This window comes from Podospora bellae-mahoneyi, chromosome 2 (genome assembly GCF_035222275.1).
Source record: "Podospora bellae-mahoneyi strain CBS 112042 chromosome 2, whole genome shotgun sequence".
Classification (NCBI taxonomy): domain Eukaryota; kingdom Fungi; phylum Ascomycota; class Sordariomycetes; order Sordariales; family Podosporaceae; genus Podospora; species Podospora bellae-mahoneyi.
This window is the reverse complement of record NC_085881.1, coordinates 208,838-235,083: the sequence shown is the minus strand read 5'-3', so window position 1 is coordinate 235,083 and position 26,246 is coordinate 208,838. Positions and strand designations below refer to the sequence as shown.

At 55.3% G+C, this 26,246-nt stretch overlaps 12 protein-coding genes across 12 annotated transcripts; 7 read left to right on the top strand and 5 right to left on the bottom strand.

Moving 5' to 3' along the window:
* The first annotated feature begins 373 nt into the window (after positions 1-373).
* QC761_001320 (uncharacterized protein) lies at positions 374-2,331 on the top strand. The gene is made up of 4 exons (XM_062871954.1): positions 374-583; positions 649-768; positions 829-1,445; positions 1,500-2,331. The coding sequence occupies exons 1-4, from the start codon at positions 447-449 to the stop codon at positions 2,063-2,065; spliced, it is 1,440 nt and encodes a 479-aa protein (XP_062734233.1). The 5' UTR covers positions 374-446; the 3' UTR covers positions 2,066-2,331.
* Positions 2,332-2,604: 273 nt separating this feature from the next.
* Positions 2,605-4,010, bottom strand: CRH1_1 (transglycosylase; the record flags this gene model as incomplete). Its single annotated transcript, XM_062871953.1, has 2 exons — positions 2,605-3,833; positions 3,902-4,010. 2 exons carry the CDS (start codon positions 4,008-4,010, stop codon positions 2,830-2,832), a joined length of 1,113 nt encoding a protein of 370 aa, XP_062734232.1. The 3' UTR covers positions 2,605-2,829.
* Positions 4,011-4,521: 511 nt separating this feature from the next.
* APM4 (clathrin associated protein complex medium subunit) lies at positions 4,522-6,271 on the bottom strand (the record flags this gene model as incomplete). Its single annotated transcript, XM_062871949.1, has 3 exons — positions 5,652-6,271; positions 4,596-5,565; positions 4,522-4,528 (listed from the first exon to the last, which is right to left on the bottom strand). The coding sequence occupies exons 1-3, from the start codon at positions 5,986-5,988 to the stop codon at positions 4,522-4,524; spliced, it is 1,314 nt and encodes a 437-aa protein (XP_062734231.1). The 5' UTR covers positions 5,989-6,271.
* Positions 6,272-6,805: 534 nt separating this feature from the next.
* QC761_001290 (uncharacterized protein) lies at positions 6,806-7,755 on the top strand (the record flags this gene model as incomplete). The annotated part of the gene is given in 4 exon segments (XM_062871947.1): positions 6,806-6,880; positions 6,895-7,288; positions 7,393-7,519; positions 7,539-7,755. 4 exon segments carry the CDS (start codon positions 6,806-6,808, stop codon positions 7,753-7,755), a joined length of 813 nt encoding a protein of 270 aa, XP_062734230.1.
* A 467-nt stretch (positions 7,756-8,222) lies between these two features.
* On the bottom strand, positions 8,223-10,722 carry QC761_001280 (uncharacterized protein). The gene is made up of 4 exons (XM_062871946.1): positions 10,025-10,722; positions 9,795-9,942; positions 9,494-9,725; positions 8,223-9,430 (listed from the first exon to the last, which is right to left on the bottom strand). The coding sequence occupies exons 1-4, from the start codon at positions 10,247-10,249 to the stop codon at positions 8,521-8,523; spliced, it is 1,515 nt and encodes a 504-aa protein (XP_062734229.1). The 5' UTR covers positions 10,250-10,722; the 3' UTR covers positions 8,223-8,520.
* A 503-nt stretch (positions 10,723-11,225) lies between these two features.
* QC761_001270 (uncharacterized protein) lies at positions 11,226-13,249 on the bottom strand. Its single transcript, XM_062871944.1, has 4 exons — positions 12,694-13,249; positions 12,277-12,615; positions 11,942-12,196; positions 11,226-11,859 (listed from the first exon to the last, which is right to left on the bottom strand). The coding sequence occupies exons 1-4, from the start codon at positions 13,036-13,038 to the stop codon at positions 11,269-11,271; spliced, it is 1,530 nt and encodes a 509-aa protein (XP_062734228.1). The 5' UTR covers positions 13,039-13,249; the 3' UTR covers positions 11,226-11,268.
* A 698-nt stretch (positions 13,250-13,947) lies between these two features.
* Positions 13,948-15,450, top strand: QC761_001260 (uncharacterized protein; the record flags this gene model as incomplete). Its single annotated transcript, XM_062871943.1, has 1 exon — positions 13,948-15,450. One exon carries the CDS (start codon positions 13,948-13,950, stop codon positions 15,448-15,450), a length of 1,503 nt encoding a protein of 500 aa, XP_062734227.1.
* Positions 15,451-16,415: 965 nt separating this feature from the next.
* On the top strand, positions 16,416-18,207 carry CEL6A (1,4-beta-D-glucan cellobiohydrolase cel6a; the record flags this gene model as incomplete). The annotated part of the gene is made up of 2 exons (XM_062871939.1): positions 16,416-16,507; positions 16,598-18,207. 2 exons carry the CDS (start codon positions 16,416-16,418, stop codon positions 17,958-17,960), a joined length of 1,455 nt encoding a protein of 484 aa, XP_062734226.1. The 3' UTR covers positions 17,961-18,207.
* A 238-nt stretch (positions 18,208-18,445) lies between these two features.
* QC761_0030610 (uncharacterized protein) lies at positions 18,446-19,572 on the top strand (the record flags this gene model as incomplete). The annotated part of the gene is made up of 2 exons (XM_062872256.1): positions 18,446-19,019; positions 19,148-19,572. 2 exons carry the CDS (start codon positions 18,446-18,448, stop codon positions 19,570-19,572), a joined length of 999 nt encoding a protein of 332 aa, XP_062734225.1.
* Positions 19,573-19,608: 36 nt separating this feature from the next.
* QC761_0030600 (uncharacterized protein) lies at positions 19,609-20,043 on the top strand (the record flags this gene model as incomplete). Its single annotated transcript, XM_062872255.1, has 2 exons — positions 19,609-19,717; positions 19,847-20,043. The coding sequence occupies 2 exons, from the start codon at positions 19,609-19,611 to the stop codon at positions 20,041-20,043; spliced, it is 306 nt and encodes a 101-aa protein (XP_062734224.1).
* Positions 20,044-20,789: 746 nt separating this feature from the next.
* QC761_001230 (uncharacterized protein) lies at positions 20,790-22,463 on the top strand (the record flags this gene model as incomplete). Its single annotated transcript, XM_062871936.1, has 1 exon — positions 20,790-22,463. The coding sequence occupies one exon, from the start codon at positions 20,790-20,792 to the stop codon at positions 22,461-22,463; it is 1,674 nt and encodes a 557-aa protein (XP_062734223.1).
* On the bottom strand, positions 21,483-26,136 carry OPI1 (transcriptional regulator opi1). Its single transcript, XM_062871935.1, has 2 exons — positions 24,726-26,136; positions 21,483-24,633 (listed from the first exon to the last, which is right to left on the bottom strand). The coding sequence occupies exons 1-2, from the start codon at positions 25,357-25,359 to the stop codon at positions 23,408-23,410; spliced, it is 1,860 nt and encodes a 619-aa protein (XP_062734222.1). The 5' UTR covers positions 25,360-26,136; the 3' UTR covers positions 21,483-23,407.
* Positions 26,137-26,246: the final 110 nt, after the last annotated feature.

The following is a 26,246-nucleotide window of genomic DNA, read 5'->3' as shown; positions in this document are numbered from 1 at the left end:
TACTATAGTGCTGTGTAGCTAGTTGAGCTAAATTTCCCATCGTAAAGCTCAGGAGCCCTGAGTCTTCCTAGACATTGTCCTTAAGTCTCGATGTCATGTTCGTAGAGACTGAATTGGGTTGTTTCCGATGTCCCTGTGAAACAAACGTTTCCTTTCTTTTAGCCATGGTAAGCCAGTTTCGACGGCCTATTATTTCCACCAATGAACTAAGTTTCTCCGCATCATGTTTGTATTTTGCCGGCTCAAAGCTTTTGCAACAAGGGGTACTACTACATCCAGTTAACCCCTGTATGCCACACGCAACCCGAGCTAGGCATTGCAACGCAACCTTTCTCGTGTTGACAGAGATCTTTAATATAGGATAAAATGGAGACGTCCTTATGACCAATAACTAACTCGTTGTCTGGAAGTTGTATACTATTTCCTGTTGGTTTTCCTATCTAGCAATGATGGTGAGCAGGTTGAGTTTCCTGTGGCTTGCAAGCTATGCACCACATCTAGTAGCAGCTGTTTCGTACAGCGTGCCATCATCGCCTCCATCGAATGCCAGTCCTCTCCTAGATCCGGCGCCGGTGGGCGTGTCGTAAGTCAACTCCTGTCTCCCCTCGAGTGAAACTCAAGGCACCTCTGGCTGACATTCTAGGGCAGACTGGAATTCTTCACTTTCCCTGGCTACATGGAAAATGTCACGTCCACCATGACGTGCTTGAAGAACCTCAAAGATCTCACCGGCTCATGGCCGCCGGTAAGGGTTGGTGGAACAACGCAGTAAGCATATCTTTCTTGCATGAAGAAACCTCGGGTTCACGCTCTAATGGATATCAACAGAGACCGGGCAACATATAATGCCCAGTCATCGGCAGCGGTCACTTACTCTGTCAGCAACCCCGCTGATGCACCCATGAGTCTTACGTTTGGCCCTTCGTTTTTCGACTTGGCGGCCTCATACCCCGGGAAGGTTATAATTGGACTCAATAGGCGACTGAATAATCTGGGCAACACTCTCGCAGCTTCAAGGCTCGCTCACCAAAGAATGAGAAACCTGGACTCGATCGAGCTCGGCAACGAACCCAACTTCTACACGAATAGCGACCCGATCGCTGGTGGCACCTGGAACGCAGCTCGGGACCGTGCCAGTCAGGTTGAATGGCAGAGGGCCTTGGCCAGCAATCTGACCACTTCCAGCATCATCTCCGCGGGCGTCTTCTTTGGGACAGACAAATTCAACAATGCGAATCTGGCCAGAGAGGAAGGAAACGCGATGGCAGCTGTCAAAAATTTCAACTCGCATAATTACCCACAGTGGGCAGGGACCTACAATTTGGCAAGACTCATGAGCCATAGCGCGATTGCGACACAGATTGCGCCCTTCAAGGCTGAAGCTGCGGCAGCCAGAGCTGCTGGCAAGGACTATGTCATAGGGGAGACAAACAGCGCAACCCAAGGTTTGTCCTATACAACGTCTGTGTTTTCTGCGGCTACTGACAGCATTCTTGCAGGAGGGGGTGGCATAAGCCCAACATTCGGCGCCGCTTTGTGGATCGTAGACTATGTCGCCCAGTCCCTATTATTGGGCATCAAGTCTATCTACTTCCACCAGGGAACTATCGGAAACTGTCAGTATTGTTGGTGGGGCAGGTTCAGTATGGGAAACCCTTATTATGGGGCTTACTTCATCACGGCGGCCCTGGCAGAAGCACAAAGAATTGCTCCGTTGGATAGCTTCTCGAATAACTTTGGGGGATACGCCATCTACAAGGAGAACAAGCCCATCCGAATCTTGCTCATCAACTCTAACTACTACGAATCGGGGACCAGATCGAGAGAAAGCTTCACGTTGACTGGACTGCCTTCCCGCTTCACGAGCGTCCTGTCCAAAAGACTGACTGGGAGTAGTGCTACTTCCAGATCCGATAGGTCTAGTCCCGCCACCTTTGGTGGTCAGACTTTCCAAGACGGAACGTGTGTGAAGCAAGGAATCGAACAGGTGGAGGAGGCTAGCGTGAGAGCGGGGAGTGTTACGTTGAGCTTGGCCGCGTCCGAGGCATTGCTGGTGTACCTGTGAAGACGTTCCTCGAGATCTTGTCGTGAAAATTGCTCGGGAAATTCATCCGTGGCGGGTGAATGTGTCATAGGAGCCATGTCACAACAAATGCATCCTTGGATGAGATGCTGTAAATACACCGATGCTGGTGCACGTACCTACCTCCTGAGAGACAGGTACGACTGATATGACTACCTCGAGAGCACCGAGTGGTTTGTATCATACGTTGTCAAGTAGAAAACAGATACGATCAGCAGCTAGGCTCAAACTTGCTATGTGTTGCAGAAGGCTCGGGGTGATCGCCGGGAGACTTGGTTGCTCTATGGGTTCCTTGTTAACCTGTTACCAACCATCCAAGATCGGTTCCAACATCGCCTACATGGAGTTACCTTAACTCGACTTTGGTTTATCGTGTGTTCAACTAGGCCAAGACCTCTGTTTCCACCCCGAGCACCCTTACATACTCACCCACCTAGTTGCTCGCAGACAGCAAGATAAGAAGGCCACTGTCGAGGCTTGCAACCTGTCGGATACGATTTCACAATGGAGCTTGCGTCGAGCAGTTTGTAAGTAGTAGTAGGTCTTCGTTTTGAACTACTAATATTCTCCAAATGTCTCTAATGAGTTTTGCAAGGAAAGGTTTGCTTAGGTAGGTGCCCATACTATCAACTTTTCAACAAGAAAGACTCTAGCCATACGAATCCAACAAAGAAGTTATACTGCTGCCAGCATTCCCACTGTACACACCGCAACACTCAAGATCCCCACGAGACCAAACCGAGTCGTCAAGCTACTTCCTCCGGAATGATGTTGGCAGGCTCCGTAGGGCGGTCTGTGGAAACCATGGTGGTTGTTGTGATGGGGTTTCCACCATGTCCGACAAAACCGGTCGCCGAGGAAGCCACGCCAGATGCTGTTTCGGTCACGTCGTGGGTCACAAAGGGCTCCTCGTCAGTGGTGATTCCGCCCTTGTCTCTTTTGTCTGTCCCTTTCTCATGACCCTGGCCACCGCCGTTCTCTCCTACCGGCATCGGTTTTGGGGGTTGGCTTGGCACAGGCCCGGTTGTGACATTTGTCATGGAGATGCTTTTCCAGCTTCCGGACAAATCCGAGTAAAAATAGTTCGCCGCTGGATTCAGATTCGTGACCGAGACGCTCTCTACGTACATGGTAAACGGCCCCTGGGTGTAGTTGGTGACGCCGCCAGCCCAGTCAATTGTCCCGTTTGGATTATTTGAATCCCCTCCGGCCCAAATGCCCAGTTTCAGCCTCATGGGCGTCTGAGGAAAATTGCGGCCACCAAGGGCATCTTGATAGGCCAGGGTTCTGACAATGGCACCGTCGATATACCATGTTACCAGGCTTGGGGTCCAGTCGATGGTGTAATTATGTATCAGCCCTTGGGTGTCTCCCATGGCGGTCTTGCCGCCACGGTCCCAGGTAGTTGTGTTCCCTTTCCCAAAGTAGTTGGTTTGCACCTCTTTCCGTTCGCCGCCGATCCATTCCCAGTCAATTTCGTCCAAGTCATCCGACTCTAGGACCACACAACTGACGATGCCCGTGCCACTGGCTGCCCTCATGTGCACCTCGGCACGGCCAAAAAAGAAGTACCAGGCTGTCTCTATGGTGGGGGAGTCACCTTGCTTGTTGATAGTGAAGGCAGCGCCGAAATTGGGCGTGTAAGTGACGGACCCCGTGCCAACAGATGACCAATGATTGTTGTCCGGGCCATTGCGGAAGTCAATGCTGTACTTGGGAACGGGCAGGCCAACATCAGGGGGACAGCGCTCTGCACAAAGTCTGGTCAGCTGCCATCTGTCCCTTGAGAGGACCTTAAACGGCTATCTGGGCACTCACTGGCCGTTGGGTTACAGCTTGTGTAGGTTTGGGCGGTGGCCAGGGCACACAAGGCCACGGCACCTAGCAGCAAAGAACGAGGCCACGACGGAGAGAGAGAGCAGCGCATGATCAAAACCAGGCGGCTTTTACGCTAAAAGCCATCGACGAGAGCGCGGTTAAAGGATGGAGGCGGGTGTCAGGGTGCTCTCAGAACGAAGCGAGAAGATCAGGGTTAACCGGAAGTACGCAGGCTGCTAGCAGTGGTTTGCCAGCAAGCCATCTGAACATAAGGTTATGGGAACCAGAGAAATGATCGAGACGGGCGACGCCACCTCGTCAGCTCTGGGGGCCCATCCCGCCGGTCATCCTCCAAGAGGTAGCACATGCAACAGCGAAGGGAGTACGTGATTCCGAGGAGACATCAAAGTTCCGTTGTGCAGAACCGCTGGCGTGGGCTGCCATGTCCTGGTCTGCCACGGTGGGAGACGGTGTTTCTTTTTTCCCATTCCCGATCAAGTTGTGTATCATTAGATTCTCGCATGCTCTTGAAATAACCAAACGCCGCCGAACGCCAGTGCTATGCAATGCAGCTGATACCGCGACACACCGAAGAAAACACATGGTATTAGTAAACGGGGTTAGAACCTGGCATGGCCGTGTTAGCTTGGACACTTCCCCCACCTCTAAAAGCCAGTTGGCTTGGCAAACTGACCTGATCTCGTAGCTCCCGGCCCTCGTCATGTACCTCACCCACTTGACGCTGGAGTAGTTGCTCTTCTCGAACACTTTTAGGTATCGGACCAGCAGCCCGGAGCTGGTGAACATCAAGAGGCTGAAGCTCATACTCAGTGGCGGTCGGCTCCAGGCCTTTTGGTTGGTCATGCTGGTCAGCTCGGCCTCGGCGCTCAGCACGAACTCGCTCTGGCCGGTGAAGCGGCCGATTTTCCAGACAATGTTGTTTTCCGACGGCTCGTACTTGGCCTTTCCCTGGGTGCACCGCTCCGTGATCCTAGCCGTGTTAAGCGGGGTCGGGATGCGGACAATAACGTTGGTGGCAAAAAGCTTGGAGCCAAAGTTCGCGCGCACACCGATGCTGTACTCGACCTTTGTCTTGCCGACCTCGTTGACGATGGCGTGGACCTTGAAGGGCAGATTGACGTTTTCGGTGGCACGGTAGCGCATCAGCTCAAACTCGCCGTCAGGCGGCACAAACGAGATGATGCGGTCGCTGTCAAACTTGCCCAGCTTGACGCATTGGTGGAACTGGCAGTCCTCCAGCGTCACACTGCCGGCAGCCGCCTTGGTTGCCTTGCTCCCCTGCCTGTTCCCGCTCGGAAGACTCTGCATGCCGTCGTTGTCAAGAAGCAGGCGGTCGTTGAGGCCAAACTTGCACTCGGGTGTCCCGCTCAAGTAGGCGCGCATGATAATCTGGCCGGTGACGTCGGCTCGGAGCACGGAGCCGGTTGCGCTCATCAGAAGATTCACATCCTCAATGACATCGACAAAGGCCTCGTTCTTGCGGTACTTGACATCAGCCTTGCGCCACGACAGCGCGCCCGTGGCCTGCATGGTGATCTTGGCCGAGTCCTCGACGGCGCGTTCCGACCTGACACCCTCGGTGGTGATGTACATCTTGAGCGTGTCGGTCTCGGTGTTTTGGGGATAGCCAAAGTCGATAATTTCTGCGCAAAAGGGAGAGAGAGAGAGCACCGTTAGCAGCGGCCGCCGCGGCAGACAACAAGCAGATAAGCAAACAAGACAAACACACCATCCAGGAGCTCATAAACCAGGACGAAGTTGTTCTTGACGGCCTCCTCGTCAAACTTGGCAAAGTAGCCACGGCCGAGCTGGATCAAGCGGTAGAGAAACTCGAAAACGAGAGCGGCATTGGCGTTGCTCTTGGTGATGGCCACCAGGTAAATGTTCTCGTGCTTGACATGGCTGAAGGTGGTGCTGCCGAGGGTCAGGATGGGTGAGCGGACCTGGGCATTGCTGATGACCTGAATGCGGAAGACATCGGCGAGACGCGGGCGGCAGTCGTTGCGAAAGGCACGGAAGATTAGATTCTCGCCCTTCTGGTTGAAGATGAGGATTCCCGACAGCATCGTGAGGTTGGCCTGCTGTCCTCGTGGTGGTTGCAGCTCAGCTTCAATTGGATCGGGAGTAGGTGGTTCAAATCGGCCGGGGACGCGCTGTGAGGAAGGGCACCCGACCCGCGTCAGGTCCAGGCACCGATGGACGGCACAGGCAGTTTCAAGCTGGACAGGAGCCCCGTGCTTGGGCGGTGAGGGGCAGCCCCCTTACCTAACACCCGCCTTCAGCTGGCGGGCGGCCCGTTCGCTATTTGTGAAGGATACCTAAGGGTGAAGGGCAAGTGCACGAGCCACATTGTGACCCGCAGTACCTACAGAATAACACTACCTACCTACTTACCTCTTACCTCTCTTGCTGCAGCGTCGTCATCATCATCATACGGCGGTCACTTGACCTGCTGACGCTAGCAGACAACAGCACTTCCAAATGTGCCACTTGGCTCTTTCATATGCAACCGATGCTGATGAAGCTGATCCGACACCTAGTACTATAGCAGCCCCAGATGCATGATCTGCACCCACCCGTCCAATGGCGGCCAGCAGCCAATTGCCAGTGACTTCAATAGCACCCATGATGTCATGGGTTGGAACCCCTGTATCTTCGACGGGACACAACACACCATAGAACCGAGACAGCCCATGCGGGATGATGTCGAGGGGGCCTGAGGAATGCCATCTTGGGCCCAGGGTCGGTACTTGGGCCGTATTGCATGTCGATCAGATGTCCTACTTTAATTATCCGTGATTCCCCTCCAGTTCTGGCCAGCAAACGTCGCTATCGACCGTCTATTGTGCAGAAGCCGCCATCGACAACCGACCAGCAGCAGCCATGGACGCTGCCAACTTGGCTGAGAAAAAAGAGTTGAAGGCAAGTAGAGCATCTAGCTCTCTTGCGTTTGACGACGTGAAAGCTGACAGCTCCCGCAGCAAGCATTTGTCCTCGCAACGCTCATCTCGACCATTGCAGGCACATTCATCACAGGCATCAACCTCTACGACCGCTTGGTCGAGCAGCGCCGGCAGAGGAAGCGGGACAAGGGCCAAAACAAACGAATCAAGGAGCTCGAGGCGCGTTTGAACACGGCCGAGGAAGAGAGGACGAAACTGAAGGAAGAGCAAGGCAAACAGGGTCAGAGAAAGAGAGCAAAGGGTGGCGGTTCCGCGTCTGATTCCGATGCGGATGATGACCACGACCGAGAGGATGATGGCGCCCGCCATTTTCGACGCTCTCTTCAGCACGGCGGCCAAAGTATCCAGCGAGAGTACGACCGCTTCTACAATACGATGGGACAAAAGTTTGCCCGGGGTGACCGTAAGACCTCCAGTCCCGCTCTACCTTTCCCCAGGAACGACGTGCTGACTGTTGGCTTTCCTGACCAGTGGTCGCTCAAACCCAGCTGCAGAGCCAAATCATAGTACTCCAGAGCACCGTTATCAAGCTCTTGGAGGAAGCCCTGCTTACTGGCCAACCGCCAGATCTGAGCAGGCTGTACAACACATCCGAGTTTGCGCGCGAGGGCAGCATTCGCGCCCTCCAAGACCAGTATCAGCGTTTCCTCCAGTCCGCCCCGATCCCGAGACGAGGGCCAAGGCCCGGAGCGCCCATCCGCCGTACGTCCTCCACGCCCTCTCTTCGAGGAGATGCAGCAAGTGAGGCTGGCTGGGACCATCCACCTGTACGAAAAGCACTCCCTCCTGCAGCAGCCGCCAATCTGTATCATGACGACATCCGGAGCGGCACCAACAGAAAAGGCCCTCTGTTCTGCCCATATGCGGTAGACTTGCAACACAGCCCGTCTCCCACACTGGTCCACGTCACCTGCCCGGCGTGCGGTACCCTGCTAGAGAATCCCCCGGCGGGCCGAGATGAGAGAGAGGGGGGGTGTCAATCCTCCTGGCGAATCGAAAAGGAGGTGGTTATCCGAGACCGGGATCGGGACTGGGAACGTCGAGGAAGATCATCTTCACGTGGAAGTCGCTACGGCGAGAAAGACGAAAAGGTCGATACTAAGTCCTTCATATTGACCCCGCGGTTTGTGGCAAAGTGTCATCGTCCAGATTCAGGGTACGCCTGTTACCTATGCCTGTGTTATCGCGATCGAGACACGTTGTGTAAAACCGAGGAGACATTGGTCAGCCATGTTGCCGGCAAGCACAGCATTGCCGAGTACAAGCAGGATCGAGACATCAAGGAGATGGCTTGCACGTTGCCCTATCGTTGAAAGCCCAAGAAAAAAGTTTGGTGGGAGAAGAATGGGACAGAGAAGAGCTAACCATGTGCATGATCAATATTTATTAGATGGTTAATAGGTATGTGTGACGAAAACAACCCCAGCGTTGTCGTGTGGTTATGAGACAAGCAAAGGGAGGAAGGAGAAAAAAAAGATTTGTAAAAAGTGAAACCAAAATGCTCGACGCCATTCCATGCATCATTTTGGCTTATTTTGTCATGACCAGACCATTTTCCAACCCCCGACACTTCCTCGCCCCGCCGTTTTCCCTTCATACACAAATTCAAGACGCCCCTTACTCTGCCTACACAGCCTACACGGCCTCCACGCTCACCGTTTTGTGGCCATTCTTTTCCGAGTGCACTTTTCCTCGTGCAATCGCCTCTTCCTTGGCTCGTTTGCTGTGAAAGGTGGCCAGGACCTTGTGGTTGACGGCCTCGTGGATCTTTTCTTCGGGACGGTTCATCCACACGGGCCAGCCCGAGTGGGACAGGGGCCACAGGACGTGGTTGTCCTTGGATTCTATCCACTCGTAGCTGGGGCGGACGGGACGGCTGGCGATCACGTCCATCTCGGCGGCCACCTGAGCAGCATAGGCCTCGAGGGGTAGGTCGTTGACGTCCTGGCCAAAAGGGTTTTCGATTTCGCGACCGATGAACAGAATGCCCAGGATGATATACGCCGCGGCAACTGTGGCGGGAATCGTGATCCATTCCAGCACCTTGACGAGCTGGAAGGGCAGCAGCAGGATGTACACCCATGTGATTTGGGCGATGGCGATCGAGTAGGCAATGGGGAGCGGCGTGGTGAGCACTCTTTCCGTGCCCACAAGCACGTCGTTGAGCGACATGATGTTGTTGTAGGCCATGGTCTGGTGCATGGTGACGGGCAGGCGGCCGCTGAGGGCGAGCTCGTCGGTGAAGGAGGCAAGGTACGACAGAATCTCGAGGGGGAGGTTGCCCAGGGGGACGGCAGCCTTCTTAAGGGACTTGCGTGGGTTGCTTTCTGCAAACGACACTCCCAGGTACTCGCCCACGCTCTTGAAGAAACTCGGGCGCTTGAAGGTCCGGTGCGCATTTTCGGGGTCCTCCTCGGTGGCCACCTTGGCAAAGGTATCCAGGTGCGAAATGAGACTCGAGATGTCCTCGTAGCACGTGTATGGTTCGAAGCGCAACTTGTGCTTAAGGGCAACAGCAAATGCCACCAAAAGATTCATAGCGGTACTGGTCGTCACGCCAACAGGTCAGCCCACATGCGCCTAGACTCTCCACGGCCTGGGGACTTACAGCTTCTCCAGGACTTCGCGTCTCTTCACCAGGTCCTTCTTCTCTTCGGGCACATCCTTGCGGCCAGAAGCGTGCACCCAGTAGATCCGACCCAAATTCTGGGTTGCCAGAATCAGCTGCGCCCAGTACTTTCTGCCTTCGTTGTAGCGCTCATAGGCCGTGGAGCTGCGGAATGACAAGCTCAGACCGACGACAAAACCGAGGACGGTGAGCAGAATGCTGTTTATGCCGACTATATGGGAAAGACATTGCGTTAGTTGTGCGCACGGTGGCAAACAAAGAAAAGGCAACAGGGACCTACGCATGTACACCTTCATACTAAGGATGGTGATGAGAGACGCCCAGGCGCCAATAGCGAGCAAGGGCAGAATCATCTTGGGCAGGATGCTGCCATGCATTTGGAGGAAGATGGGCCATTTGGAGTGTTTCTGGATATCACGTGGACCTGTCTGCAGAGCAGTATCAGCACCTGGGTTCATCCAGCCATTCCGTCGCCACAGCCAAGGGACCGACCGGTCAGGAGAAACTCACAAAGTAATCATCAATATCCAACGATGTGTTCTTGCGACTGAAGGGATTTGGGGTGAAGAGCCGGGGCGAGGTGAGCGAAGCAATGTCCTCTATCACGGGGCTGTGGGTGCTGATGCGCTTTGGTCTTGTCTCGCTGTGAAGACCGCCTTGGCTGTGGCCTGCAGCCCCTCCAGCTTCGGCTACAGGAGCAGCCGGGGCGCCGGCAGCAGGGCCATCGTCGGACATGGCGGGTGGTTTTGGAGTTCCAGTTGGATGGCCACAATGGGAGAAAGATCGGTCGTGAGCGAGAGGTGTGAATGTGTCTTTGATGGCTAGATCAGAGAGGCTAAGGAGCTACGAGAAAGGGCGAGGAGGGAGAAAGCCAAAGCAAAGGAGAAGATGAGAAGAAAGAAAGAAAAGGAAGAGAAGGGAGAGAGGAAAGGGAAAAAATGGAGGTAGGAGGGAGGGGGGTGTAAGGAGGCGATCGGGGACGGAGATAGGTAGGCAGGACACGAGATCTTACAGACAGACAAGACGAGACGAAACGGGATGTCAATTGGCAATTGCTCTCATCAACCAATGTCAGGAATCATCAATCTCAACCCATCAATTGGCGGCAGGCACTGCTGCACTTGCTCATGCTGGGCCGCGCAGGGGTTGAGCTGACGGTGGCAGTGTCCCGTGTGTTCTGGACCGTCTGAAGCTTTCTGAAACCGCGTTGATCCATACCACCTCCCCCTGTTGGCGCGCGCACAAGGGAGCGCTTGGACCAGCAGCTTCCCGATGCGGAAAGCCCTGGACACGTGTCGGCATTTTTCAGGTGCTGCAACATGATCTGTTAAGTAAGGTACCTGAGGTGCGGCTGTCTGACAAGTCCGACGCAGGCTTTTTTAATCACCTACACTACACTACGTGCCTCTCTTGCTTTGGGGAGGGAGGGGAGGCACGGGGTGTGTGTGGAAAGCCAAGCATAGCCCGGTCTTGCCCTACGCTTTGCGTCCAACCCAAATCCCGTGATCTGCCGGCATGACCCAGACACGCCAGACGGGACGAACTCTCGATTTGCAGGACTGCAAAGCTTGTTTCAGATGCACGTTTTACCCGCCAAGCACCATCCTTCAGAACTTGGAACTTGGCGATCTCCACATGCAGCCTTGCCCCTGAACCCCTTTACACTACACTACACCACACTACAGTACAAATAAATGTACGCATTACGAAGCAAAAACTGGACATTTCTGTACTATTATCCGGTACTCTGTACATCAGTACTGAAAACGCCACCGCGCGTCGTCGTCGCCGTCCCAGTCCCCGTGCAGCTCGCCCACCTCCTTGACCTCGGCCGTGATGCCATCCCGCCTGGTGTTTTCCTTCTTCAAAATCAAGTACAGAATCAGCGACACAATGATGTTTCCTACCAAGTAGCCCAGCGCAAAGCTGTGCCCGACAATGTACCGGGGCCCGTCGTTTTGCCGGTAGAGCTGTGTTCCTAGCACAGCACCCAGGTTTCCAATGCTGATCTGCATACCGTTGGCGACTGCTCGTTTTGTCTGGCCCGAGACGTTGATGGCCGGCCACGACAGCGCCAAAGCCGTCGCTGGGTAGATACCTCCGGCGGCAAAGAAGGTTCCCGTATATGAGAGCCCTGGCCGGCTCTTGGGGTCCGTGTTGGCCAGCAGGATAATGTAGCCTATCATGGCAAAGGATGCCGAACCGATGAGCGGAATGGCGCGTTGCCCGTACTTTTCGGAAAAGGTTGCCACCGTCAGGGTTGTGAAGAAGGCGAAAGCATAAGGGGGGATGGTCAAGAGCTGGGCGTTGGCTGCAGTGTAACCGAGATCTCTGATGATGGAGGGCTAACGAGCAAGAGAGGCCGGCCTTTGTCAGCATTCCAACACTGGCATTTGACAGCAGCAGGCGGTTTCAAGTTTGACGCACCAAGAAAAGAGAGAAGGTGTAGAGAGGCAGGCTCATGGTGTGGAAACTGAGGCCGTAGAGCCAACACTTTGGGTCCTTGAGCGCCTTGGCAACGTTGCCCCATGTGAAACGCTCGTCATGGGTGGCATCGCTGTCAGCAGCAAGACGGTTCCGGATGAAACTCCGTTCCTTAGCTGTCAGGAACTCAGCCGTGTCTGGGTAGTTGTAGATGAACCAATACGCAAACACGGCAACCACGACGGTAGCAATGCCCTCCTGCTCATCGACTTAGTGTCAGTTCACTGCTATCACCGACAAGCCACGACGCACACACGGCCACTTGTTGGTCGACTTACAAGAATAAAGATCCATCGCCAGCCGTTTTCCCACACAATCCCTCGCATGTGTCCGATGCCATAGGCGAGAATTCCACCAAACGAACCGGCAAGCGCCGCGGCACTGAAGAAAAGTGAGATGCGAAATTGTCTCTCCCGTCGCTTATACCACATTGAAAAGTAGTACACCACGCCGGGGAAGAGACCAGACTCTGTGACGCCCAAGAAAAAGCGGGCAATGAAAAAACCTGTCAAGTCTTGAACAATGCCCATCAACGTGGCCACGATGCCCCACAGAATGGTCAGGGTTGGCAACCAAAACCTAGGGGTGGTCCGCTTGAGGATGATGTTACATGGAACCTAGCAAACCAAGGCGCCGGCCAAGACCCGTTGTCAGTACAGAGCCTCTTTAAGAGGCTACTAGATGCTGCTACTTACCTCGAAGATGACATAGCCTACGAAATACAACGTCAGGCCGGTGAGGTATTGATTTCCGGTCATGTGTAGGTCGCCCGTAAGGCCCTCGATCCTTGCGTTGCCAACATTGCTGCGGTCGAGAAAGGACAGCAGATACAGCACACCGACGGCGGGCAAGAGGCGCCAGTCGATCTTGCGCAAGAGTGACTTTTCGTCCACATCGCTGTGCTCGACATCGGTGGACGGCGAGGCTGACAAGGGGTCTTGCTCGGCCTTCACTTTCCGAAGACTCTGGTCATCATGTTGGTCTGCCTGGTCAGCCGTAGGAGGCGCCGTTTGGGCATCTACTGAGAGCTTGGCCGTCATGGTGATCGGGATGCTTGGGGAAGGTCGGACAGAGTCTCGGCGATTAAGGCACGTGTCTACGTATGTGCCCTGAGATGAGAAGACAAGCTCAAGAGGCAAAACATCGCACCATTTTCAAGACATCACTCCTCTTTAATAGCCGTAAGCCTCCGTGGGGGACTCAGGCTCGTCTCAACCAGATATCGCTTGAATTCGTCAAAGGCGATCATTGTTCTGCATAGAGGATAAGAAAGGGTACCGGCCATCGTCTATCAGAGGCCAAAGCGCAGGACAAAAATCTGCAACCCCAGATATCCAACATCACCACGACAAGAGTCCAAGTCCATTGCCACATTTCCGCTAGAATGGCGACATATGCTATCCGCCTCTGTTATTGGTTAAAGGGGGGGCGCCTCCCCGCGCTGCCTTATGCATCTACAGGGGGCCTCGATCACGACATCGCAAGGCCCATTGTTACACTAGTTATTCGAATGACGGTGGGAGCCACTGACATCACTAGTTCTTTCCGCTTAAGGGGAATGCCGAGAAGGCTGAGCGAGGCAAATAGCACAATGCTCAAGACGGATGGATGACTGGGGGCAGGAAATGGCGAGTTTGCTCCTTTGGTGGATGATATTGAATTGAAACCCCCACGCTTACGCTGTATATATTATTCTTTGGGGACTAGGTGCCGTACTGGGTGCCTTGGGTGCCTTAACATATATTGTAGCACACTGCCTACCCTTGGAGCTGACTGGTCTGGTTAATTACGGGCTATTGATTAGGTCAGCATGGCAGCATAAAACTAGAGAGAGAGATGACCACAGGTCTTCTTATCTTATCAGCAAGCCAAGGTGGCCTGCACCATTCGGGCGTGCTTTGGCTCTCTCTTGCGAAGTCGAGTAGACGTCACCCAACAACAACAGAACAATGAGTTTCACGTCCAGTCTTGTACACGACTTCGTCAAGCGACTGGAACACGGCCAGCCAACTGAAAACACCACCCGCCATGCTGAGATTCCCTGGTTCGACATTGGTGACGCGTCGGACCGAGAGCTGCTTGTCACGCACAGCTCGCCATGCAGCTTCACCTTGGGCACTGGTGCCTCCATCTACACCGACGTGCTGATTCCCGCCCTCACCGCCGCCCGGCGTGAGGTGATTCTCGTGACTTGCTTCTGGGCCGGGTCAGCTACGCTCTCGGCCCTCCATGACGCTCTCGTCAAGCTGGCCGCCCACCGGCGTGCGCTCCTCAACGACGCCAGGTCCAGGGGCACTACTCCCACCCCACCCTTGCGAGTTCGCGTCTGCTTTTCATCACGGTCTCTACTGCAGAAGCTGCTGCATCCACAGTCACGAGATGGCTACATCTACCCGCCGTCGTCGTGGCAAGCTGCCCTGGGCCTGCCAGACCCTGCTTTGTTGGAAAGCGCTGCTATTGAGCTCCAGGCCAAAAGTCTCTTCCTCCTGCCCTTCAGCGTGATGCACCCCAAGTTTGTCATTGTAGACAGGCAGCGTGCCTTTATCCCCAGCTGTAATGTCAGCTGGGAGCCTTGGCTCGAGGGTTGCGTCGAGGTGACAGGGCCGGCGGTCAGCGGCCTCTTGTCGTTTTATTCTCGGACCTGGGAGCCCGAGCACGGCGGTGTCCAGCCACCCCTTGAGCGGAACCACCTCCTCGAGCCACCGGCGTTCGATGTCCGGATGGCGGGGCTTGCCTTGGTTGCCAGCGCCGCCCACCGCCGCGCCGCCCTCCTCCCCGAATCTCCGTCGCCTATTCCAACTCTTCTGCTACCCTCGTCATGTCACCGGAACCCACATTTCCGTCCCTTTCCTTGGCAAAAGGACCCCAAACCCCCGGGCACGCCCCTCAACGTCGCACTACTTGCGCTTCTTGACGGGGCTCGGCGGTCCATCTACATGCAGACACCGAATCTCACCTGTCAAGCGGTGCTCCGCGCTGTCTTGAGCGCTCTCCAGCGAGGAGTTGATGTTGACATTGTCACCAGCCGCAATCTCATGCTTCTGGAGCAGCTCGTGACGGCGGGCACCACAACTTCATGGTGCCTTCGGTCTCTGCTGCGCCGGTTCCGGAAGTTGGAGCGTTCAAAGCCAGAGTCTCTCCCCGCCGAGATGGAACTTGGCCATGTCCCCCTTGGAAGGCTACGCATCTCTTACTTCCGCCCCCGGCCGAGTCTCAAAATGCGCACACATACCAAAGAGGAAGAACCAGTGCACTCTCATCTGAAGCTCATCATGGTGGATGACAAGTATACCGTGCTTGGTTCGGGCAATCTAGACCGTGCAAGCTGGTACACAAGTCAAGAGCTGGGCATACTCTTTCATAGCACCGATCTTGCCAACACCGTTGGCACTGAAGTCGACTGTGTGTTAGCGGACAGACTTGAGCTTGTTTTCGACTCGGCAGCACCTTGATGGTGAGAGCGCCTTGATCAAGGACCAGCCTATTGTTAGTCAGCAGCGGCAGCGCAGCGCAGCGGATAGACGGGATGCAAAGAGAGGATGCATTGCAAACCTCGTGCGAGTGCCGTCCCGGTATCTGGGAATGACCACTTTCGGCCGCGAGGCATGGAAACCCAAACGAGCCGCCAAGAGTGCAACGCTCTCAAGATCTCGGCAGGCTCGGCTAGTGCCATGGCACCGATGGCAGAGTCGCCTTGGTGGTAACGGCGGGTCAATCAGAGCACGACAATGCCGGAACATCGCAAGTCTGTTCCGCACCCCCACCCCCTGTCCCCCCATCCCCATCTTCCCCGCAGACGGAGGGCTCTGCGCTTCCCATCGTGGATATTCAGGAACGAGGCTTCCGAGATCTAGTCGATCCAACCTCAATCAAGTGCGAGGGCTTGAACCCGGTTCCGCTTCGACGCGCCCTCTTGCTAACCTGGTTGGCGGAGATTTCAGAGGTTTCCCATAAACAACGCCTGACGCTTCTTCGGCTCTCGGTCCCATCCGTTCCTGGACTTGCTCCACCTCCACATTGGCAACCTGAGATGGCGCCCCTGATGACCACATCTCATAGCCCTTCCGCCGTGTTTTGTTTCTTTTCGGAGCCTGGACCGACGGGACCTTGCTTGGGTGGCGTCGCTCGGAGCGATCTTCCTCGTTGTCCAGCCCAGATGAGCTGGCCATGATGGTGGGCTGGTGCGTGTGTGGGTGTTTGTCGCCCGCGTAGGAGATTTTCCCTCCAGCTTCAGGATCGTGCTCCCGTCGATCCGAAATGGGTTCCCTTTGACCCCAAAGGCAGTTGTGTGTGTGTTGGATTGGCATAAAAGAGGGTGCTCCTCGCTGTTGATGGACTGTCTCTATAACTTTGGCAGCCCGCACCGCTCAGTCCATCAAAGTCAGAGTTCCCGCAACAGCTCCGTCCACCCATCGCAATGGCCAAGAGACTCCTTCTCACGGCTGCTCTGGCAGCCACCACGTTGGCAGCCCCTGTCATCGAGGAACGCCAAAACTGCGGCTCTGTCTGGTAACCACCCCCTTTCCTTTCCCAAGCAACGAATCTCGACCTAGCTTGTCCCCAGCCATGAACTCTGTGCTGACCACTTTTGCTTTACAGGAGCCAATGTGGCGGCCAAGGCTGGACCGGCGCGACCTGCTGTGCCTCGGGCAGCACTTGCGTTGCCCAGAACCAGTGGTATTCGCAATGTCTTCCTGGCAGCCAGGTGACCACCACGGCGCAGGCCCCTTCTTCTACCCGCACCACCACCAGCAGCTCCAGCCGCCCGACTAGCTCCAGCATCTCGACCTCTGCTGTCAACGTGCCCACCACCACCACCAGCGCGGGGGCATCCGTGACGGTTCCTCCCGGCGGCGGTGCCTCGTCCACGGCTAGCTACTCGGGCAACCCCTTTCTGGGTGTCCAGCAGTGGGCCAACAGCTACTACTCGTCCGAGGTGCACACCCTGGCGATTCCCAGTCTCACCGGGCCCATGGCCACCAAGGCGGCCGCCGTGGCCAAGGTTCCCAGCTTCCAGTGGATGGACAGGAACGTGACGGTCGACACTCTCTTCTCCGGCACCCTGGCCGACATTCGTGCCGCCAACAGGGCCGGTGCCAACCCTCCCTACGCCGGCATCTTTGTCGTCTACGACCTCCCCGATCGTGACTGCGCTGCTGCCGCTTCCAACGGCGAGTGGGCCATCGCTGATGGCGGCGCTGCTAAGTACAAGGCTTACATTGACCGCATCCGTCACCATCTCGTCCAGTATTCCGACATCCGCACCATCCTTGTCATCGAGCCCGACTCGCTCGCCAACATGGTGACCAACATGAACGTGCCCAAGTGCCAGGGTGCCGCCAACACCTACAAGGAGCTCACAGTCTACGCCCTCAAGCAGCTGAACCTGCCCAACGTCGCCCTGTACCTCGACGCCGGTCACGCCGGCTGGCTTGGCTGGCCAGCCAACATTGGCCCCGCTGCTGAGCTCTTTGCTGGCATCTACAAGGACGCTGGCAGGCCCACCTCTCTCCGCGGCCTCGCTACCAATGTTGCCAACTACAACGGCTGGAGCTTGTCGTCAGCTCCTTCGTACACCACCCCCAACCCCAACTTTGACGAGAAGCGCTTTGTCCAGGCCTTCAGCCCCCTCCTCACTGCTGCCGGCTTCCCCGCCCACTTCATTACTGACACTGGCCGTTCCGGAAAGCAGCCGACCGGCCAGCTCGAGTGGGGCCACTGGTGCAATGCCATCGGCACTGGCTTCGGCCCCCGCCCGACCACCGACACTGGACTCGACATTGAGGACGCCTTTGTCTGGATCAAGCCCGGTGGAGAGTGCGACGGCACCAGCGACACTACGGCTGCCCGCTATGATCACCACTGCGGCTTCGCCGATGCCCTCAAGCCTGCCCCCGAGGCCGGCCAGTGGTTCCAAGCCTACTTTGAGCAGCTCCTCACCAACGCCAACCCTCCTTTCTAAACTCGACTCCAAAGGGAAGAAGAGAGAGAGAGAGGGAGAGACAGCATGGCTCTGGACAAGCGGGATGAAGTGGAAGAAAAGCTTTTAGAGTTGTTGGTGGTTTAAATTTGAGGGAGAGTTCATGTTCTCGTTGTACATATTTAGTTACCTAGATACATGCATTGATATGTATATAGTCTCATGCCCAGACAGCCCGAATGGGGCATGTTGGGCTGCTGGGAGACATCGAAATAGATTGTATATGCCTGTACTTGTCCGTTCTGTGTGGTCCCTTTGTCGTGCTTGATAGCTTTGGTGCGTCGGTTTCCGGATCCGGCCACACAATCGCGTGGTTCCTGCAACAAGGACCCACGGCCATCGTGCCTCTCACATGTATCTTTGTAGTTCAAAGGTCTTGATAAACCCCAAGTTGTCAGGTAGTACGTAGCGGCGATTCAACAGCTCCAACACTGCCTACCTAGTTTCGCCACCGAGCAACCACGAAAATGCCGAAGACACCAAAAACGCCAATACCGACCGTGTCGCCGAAGACCCCTTACCAAAGGCCTAGAAGTTCAAGAGGGGGTTCTGTGAGTTCAACCAGTACCGGTACCGTAGCTGCTACGAGATGGGACACGATCGCGCAGGCGCTATTGGACACTGCGAAACTCCCGCCCATCAGGATTCGTCTAAGCCAGGGGCTGCCACCAGGATGGGGCAAGAGATACAAACGAAACATCGTGACCCTTGTAACGAAGTACGATCAGGAGGCCAATCTCAACATAACACCCGAAAAACTTGTAGTGAGGCGTGCCCTCGTGGCATTAAGCCACCAAGATGCGTACAAGTGGTCTGTTAACAAGCCGCCAACGGAGGATCTGAAATATTTCTGGACGGACGAGGACTCGGGCCGTATTCTGGAAGGCGTTGTTTTCAAAAACGTGCATGAGGAGTACCAAGCCCTGCTGGAGAAGGTGCATCAAGAGAGGAGTAGGATTGCCGAGGACGTGGATGCTACGATCAGCCCCTCTCGCACACTCGCCCTGCTCGAGAAGAAGCTCCGGAAGATAACACATGATAGTCAGCAACAGGTGCACACCGTGGTGGAAACCGTATTGGAAAATAGCACACTTGGGCTTGGACAATTCTCGCTTGGGTCACCAGGCGGCAGCAAAACGGAAAAGCTGCAAAAACAAATCCATAAAAAGACAGAGAGGTCGAACAGTTGCGACAGGAGAATCAGAGACTACAGGATGTGATGGCGACCATGAACCTGGATTCATTTGAAAGGTATTGCGGCTATGCCATTGATGTCCGGACCCGCGCCGTCATCACGTTTATGAAAAACAAGACGAAGTATGAGTATACCGCCAATCCTAACGCTGAAGCGGCCCGGGTTGCCGTCAGAGACTGTATAGACCGGGTCCCAGAAGAAAATGGCGCGCAAGAGATTGTCGTGCCGCAGCCGTTCTCCACAGGCACATCTGTCATCCGCGCAACGGCCTTATCTAGACGCTTTCACGGGGCCTACTTTCTCATGGACTGCGAAATTGTAGCTGACAAGCTGGCTCTGGATCGCCATGGCGAAGCGGCGCGTGATACTCTCAGTCCCGTATTAGTCTACTCCCCCTAACCCCCGAATGGGCCGGACTTCATACCGGTTTTCGGCATGAATACCACACCACGGCCCCCGGCGGATGAGAGAAGCTGGCAGATGGTGCACGACCAAGTCTTCAAAGCCATGTATGGCCTAGAACCCGTGGAGGCCAGGTACATTCGTAAGTGAACTCGTGACCAAGATCTTATGCTGTACTTGCAAACAGAAACTAACATAATGCCCACACCACAGGTGAATGCTTGCACCATGGCCGCACTGACCAAGGATCGAAATGATCCAAATCGCATAGCGGCCCGAGAGAAGCTGATAAGCCATGCTAAATTCATTGACAAATATTTCAATGTCGCTGAATTAATTTGCTTCAACTTTAACACGGCGCACGGGCAAAACAGCTGGAGTCGCACCGACCATTCATGGAGGGACAATTGGCACACCCTCAGAGGTGAGGTAACAGCCCAAATCTTTTGGAAGGCCCGCCGACAATAGGCGTCCTCTTTTCCATGACTACGTAAGATTGTTTGCGCGGACATGCCAGCTGTACAATGAGTCCACTCTTGGTGTGTTGGGTTGTGTCGTCTCAGCTTGCTGATCGGCTTTTCCAGACTGGGGGCTCAGACAGAAACGGAGTGGAATGAGGAAATGCAACAACTGGATCAGACCAGTTGGGACGTATTCAGGTTTGCCTTGATGCTCTGGGTCCACCGGGACATACACGCCGGTAATCTTGCGACTTCCTATGTTATAGACCCGGCAACGAAGAATTTTGTCCGGCAGCTGCCAAAAGATGTAAAGACTATATACCTTTGGAACGAGTTCAACTGGATCATTCAACACGACAAATGGGTGCACGATTTCTGCAACGATCCCAAGCCCCCGGGTTCCAAAGCTGGGTGGCTTTCACAAGCGCGCCGTGATGCTTATATGTTCCTTCATCCTCGCCCGCTAGAACCTCCTAAAGGCTATGCACATCCTCCCAAAAGTCAAAAATGGCATCAACAGCAACAAAAGGACCTGCAGACCTATTACAACGCCAAGGATCACTCAGCTCCCACACATCCTACAAACCCCCCAACCGCTATAAATCCCTAGGTACCTACCTAACCAACTTAGGCAAATACCAACCTCAGCCGCACATCAACGTGTTCTTCAGCCGTCTCTTGGCAGCGGGGAGCCGACCTTGGGGTTTTTGTATTTGCCGTTCTTGACTCTCTTTCCACTCCATCACGCCGCACATGATGAGCGAGATGGACGGGCTGATACCTGCCGTGGCCAACTTGAGTGTGCAATCCTCCCTTCGGAGGAAGCCAGTGAGGCCTGCGTCGAGCATCCCGCCGCCGCCGACTTTCTGTGCCGAGCTTGAGGGCTCGATGCCAACGATTCCACGGCCTCAAGCTAGTGGTGATTTCGATCAGGGCCTGATTCCGCTCGAGAGAGAACCGCCACCGGACCATAAGGGGTTGATACCTCTGCACGCTCCCCATTCAGCAACAGTTTCCCATGCGGGCCCGCCATCTACCGCCGTCAGTGCAGGTCTTCCCTTGCCGTCCCAGACCCCTGGTACCCCGGATGTTGTATACAGACCTGCCGCCTACCCGTCATGGCCTCAGTCATACGCTTCCCACCATCCTCAACCCGCTCCGTTGGTCTCACCCACACACAGTCTTCCCACTCCGTCAGTCTCCAGCACGACATCACCCCCCCCCATACCTGGTATCCATTCGTCAGGCCAGAAACTCGGGGACTTTGCCAGCTCGGTATTCAGCAAAGAAACGGTCAAGTGGAGTAAGAAGACGGCAAGCCGCTTCGGCGGGGCCCTCAAAAGCGCCGCCACGAGTGCTCATGAGGCCGCGACAAAAGCCCAGGTGGCTGCGGTGCGGGCCACTGAGCAGAGAAGACAGAGGCAGGCGGGCATTGTGGTCCCCCAGCAGACGACAAACCCACAGCTGCTGTACACACCACAGTACTGGGCTTCTTCACACCTCCACGCACAGAACACGGCATCCCACCAGCAGTCTGCTATTCCTTTTGTGCCGCCAGCGCGCCAAGATCAGAGCCAGAGCCAGAGCCCAGCCGCACTTGCTCCTGTCTCACAGGGCCAAACTCCGCACGTCTTTGCCTCAAACCAGACACCCTCTTCACCTCCACCACCGCTGGCAAAATTTCACTATCCTCAGATATCAGCTTCGCCCTTGTCTCTCCCCTCACACCCACAGCCGCACTACTCACTTCCCGGTCATCACCTTCAACACCACCAGCAGCACCAGCAGCACCAGCAGCAACATTACTTGCACCACCCCCAGCCTACGCCAACTGTTGCTTTGGTAGAGAGATCAGGTGGAGGAGGCTCATTTCTTCCGCCGCCTGCTCCCACCGGCCCCTCAGCTGGTTCATGGCAGCAGATCACAACCGCCGACCCTACCACACTGAATAAAGGCATCAACGCGCCAGGGTCTGGGGGAGGTAACAGCTCCACCCTCAAGACTGTCGGGACGGGCAAGGTAGCGTTGGCTGCCGTGGGGGGGCTCACGAGACTGCTGATCGCCGCCAGCACGGGAGAGGACGTGGGCGAGATGGATTTTGGTAGCGGGGGTGGTGAGGAAGCCGTTGTTTCCCCAGACTCTGGAGAAAGCTGTGAAGCCCCGGGAGAACAAGGCGATGGGGCAGGTTACCCAGACACTTATGGCGAGGCTTCCCACACCCTGACAAGCTCTTATGCCGATCATCAGGAGGCTTTGCAGGCCAATCATTTTGCCAACATGATCAATGCCCAGGCAAACGTCAATGCTCTGACGTACGTCTCGAACACCACGACGACGTACGGCATGAGCTCGAGCAGCAACCTGGTCAGCGATCCTTACAGATATTCACACTATATCTATACCCCGGACCCAGCGAGCTGTATTTGATTTTCTCTGTTTCCCCCACTTTCTTGGGGGTTTTCATCATCAAATATGGTGTTTATTGCGACATTGTTGTCGGGTATTATGTCTGGTGTCTGCAAGGTGGCTTTCAAAATGCTTGCTGTCCACTGTCTCTTCCCTCCTTCTTTACTCATTCCTGGCTGTTTTCCCCTTCCGAATATGGTGATTGCTCATCTAGTATTTCAATGCTTCATCTTGACGTCTATTTTCAGTTTGGGATAGTTGCAGACTAGGAGGTGCTCTCTGATTTTGAAATATACTCCTTGATACGCATTACGCGAGATATACACTTTATGCGCCTTCGTGTTATGTATGTGCGTGGGTTATTGACCCACGCCAATGTTCTGTGCAGGCAAAAAGGCGAAAATGTGCCCTTCTCAAAGTGCATCTTTGCACCAAGGTGGCACGGAGCGGTCGATCCTAGAAGAATTTTGGATATAGGCTATCACAGGGTCTCTGATTTATTCTCCATCCTCGTGTGTGTGCTTTATCAACTGTCAACCTCAAGTTGTTTTCCAGCCATACCGAGCGTCTCTCCCCATCAAAGAGAGCCTTCCTTCCTAGAAATTCGGTCGGTCTATTGAAACCTGAAATATGAAAACCAATTGGCAAAAGAAGTCTGCGACAAGGAAAAGAGGCAAGAAGGGAAGAAGCGATTGTACTGTGCGGAGAGAACAACCGGTCAAAACCTCGGAAGACGACTTAATAAATACAATAAAGATGACCAAGGTAAAGGAATGAATAGTCTGTGGCGCGGGGGGTTGGCTGAATGATACATAGAGAAAAAAGTTGATTGTGTACGTAGGAGACGTGTAGTTGATGAGGATAAATGCTTTTGGAGGCCTGGCCTTTGCTCGATCCATATTCTTTTTAGTTTTGTTGTGGGTACAGATAGGGTAGCAAGCCTGCTCCCCGCCCCTCGGTGCTTTTCAATCTAACATCTTGACGTCGCCATCTACGCCCACCGGCCCCTGAACACCCATTGGGGAAGTTGGCTGGGAGCTCTCGTTTTTGTTTTGGTTCTCGCACCATTCTTCAACAGCGTTCAGCGTCATGTTGAGGACTTCGGTGATTTGCGTCATAATTTGGAGAGACACCTTGGCCAGCGCCAATGCCGAGTGTGCTCTGTGACGGATTGCTGCTGCTTCGTCGCCACCTTCCCTGGGCGCGTCCGGCCCTTCTTGCGACGCCATGAGCTTCCACTGCGCGGGCAAGCTTATCAGTCGACGAGCCACAAAGGCCTTGACATTATCTGGCAGGGCACTCGCAGCGCATTTGTTGACCATGTCGACCGTCGCTGCGCTCGTCTTGGTTATGCCGTCAACGAGGGTCATGATGCGTGTCGAGAGCTCATTGTGACTGTGCTCGTCTTGGCCATCCATGGCAACATCTTCGCGATTTGCCGCGATGGAGCGATCATACTCCTCCACCGCCTTGGTCAGGCTCTCGAAGAAGTCAGTGATCCGCCCGTTGGTGTTGCTCAGCACCCCGATGAGAACCCGGAGACGCTTCTTGCTCTCATCCTGCATGGCAACGCGGAGACTGGACGTCGTAACCCACAGCTTATAGCTCCCAGACTCTTCATCCTGAGAGGTCGGCCCCCTCTGCTCGTCAGCCCTCTCGGTGTAGGCCGGCGACCTCTGGTCGTCATAGGCAGGCAACGTGTCGACCGTGCTGACCGAGGTGCGTCGATCCTTGGAACCTATGTCAAAATCGGCCATGACGCGGGCCGCGATGGCTGATTCTCTGTCCGTGTCCCCCTTCCGTCGCTTCACTCCCTGTCGCCCATCTTCCAAGTCGGACGGTGAGCGCTGCTTCCTGCCCGGCTTCTGCAGCCACCACCTGAGCCCGTGGCCGCCATATCTCCCTACAGTCTTGGCGACCGGCTTCACGACTCGGTCCTCTATGTACTCGGCATTCCTTCTGAGGACGGGCGAATAGTTTTTGGAGTTTGTATAGGCCGTATTGCAGACCGACGTGGCACTTTCTAGATATGACGCAACAGGGGCGATGCTGGGGTAAGACGTAGTGATCAATGACAGCAGGGGCTCCTGCTGTCTCTCGCTGGAGCTCTCCTGGGAGTTGGGCGTGCCCACTTGGTACGCCTCGGGAGTCCGGTTGCGCCGGCCGTCGCTGTCGTGGGGCATGGTGTCCACTTTTCCAGGTACCAGATCAAATTAGCTTCTAGACACTACACACACTGGCGCTGCCTTGACACATGTTGAAGTACAAGATTCGGGCACATACCTGTTCGCAGGCGCCCCAGAGCCTCGGCGGCGGCACGCACCCCCGGATCATCGAGGCTGACGCTGGTAGCCCTGTGGTGACTTGGTTTGCCGCTGGTCACGTCCGCGTTCATGGACGATTCGGAACCCTGCACGTGGCTCGGTGTGTAGTATGTGGTGAAGGGATTCAGGCTCGGCCAATGATTGATGGGGAGACTGGGAGAAGCGACCGTCTTGTTTGTGGTCGCGGGGATTGCTGTCGATGTGCTCGCCGTAGACAGGGGAGAATACGAAGACTCTGAGGCGGCAGACAGCGAGGGCAGGCGAGGAGTCTGCGCGCCAGTGACGGAGGAGAGTGACGGGAGAGTTTGCGCGGCCCCAATGGCAGGCTTCTCGTGCGGCGGCTGGATCGGGGCCAGCTCGGCAGTGTGGTGGGGGAAGGATCGCGAGGTTGGGTCGCCTGGATGGGAGATGGGCGGTAGCGGCAGGCTGTTTAGGTGGGACGAGTGCATCGTCAAAGTTGGTTCGTGGAGCGCCGCTGGTGTTGAGCGGCGCTCGTAGTCCGGATAGGAGGCAGCGGCACTTGCGTCTTGTGATTTTAGCTGCGAGGGTGTCGGGGACTGCGACGGAGGAGGCAGCACCAGCATGTGATCCATGTTGCCGGAGGTGCCCTTCCCAGCAACGCGGGCCTGGGTGCACAACCGGGGGCTCCTACTGCAGAGGCTATAATTCAGCGGATCCGCTGCTAAGAGACCGTCGTCATTTGGAGGAGTCGCAGGGCTGAGGTTTTGCTGGATGGTTCAGAGAGACCAGACCGCGAATCAGCGCTCCGCCTGCTCGGGACCTGTTCGCTGGAGATGGAGCTTGGATCGTCGGTGTCAGATGCTACAAGCGCAGGGTAGTAATAGCTGGAGAGCTGGTGCTGGTTGGGGAGCGGACGTGCGGACGTGATGTGGGAGCAAGCGTTGGCAGGAGGGGAGGGGAGGAAGAGTAACAGATTGAAGAACGAAGCAATAATGGTCAAGCGACTGGGAGGGTTGGGGGAGGGGGCCGATAATATCAATGAATGAATGAATGAATAATCAAGCAATTCAAGCACGGGCAAAGAAGACCGGCATTAGCTGACCGGGGTTCGGGTTAGACACTTGGCAATTGGCGTCAGGCGACTGGTAGGTGTCCGCTAGGAAGAGAAGCCGCAAAAGGGCAGTAGGTAACACTAGGTGGTTTAGTGAAATAGTGAGTGATTGATTGGATGGATGGAAGGGGACGGATTGGGGGAGGGGCTTCTTTGCTTCTTGGAAAAGGGTTGAGGCGAGAGAGCGGGCAGGATTTTCGGCAACGCACCCTTCCTTCCCTCCATGTGAGCCTGGGAATTTGCACATGCTGCTCCCTCCCGCAGGCACGGGCACGGGTGCGCTACCTACAATCGTGCCTGAACCCACACTACTTGTCAGGCCTTCAAAATCGGCACTGGCCATGGCTTCCACCATGGTCAGGTTCGTTGATTCGCAAATTCCGGTTGATTCGTAAAATGCACTTTTGG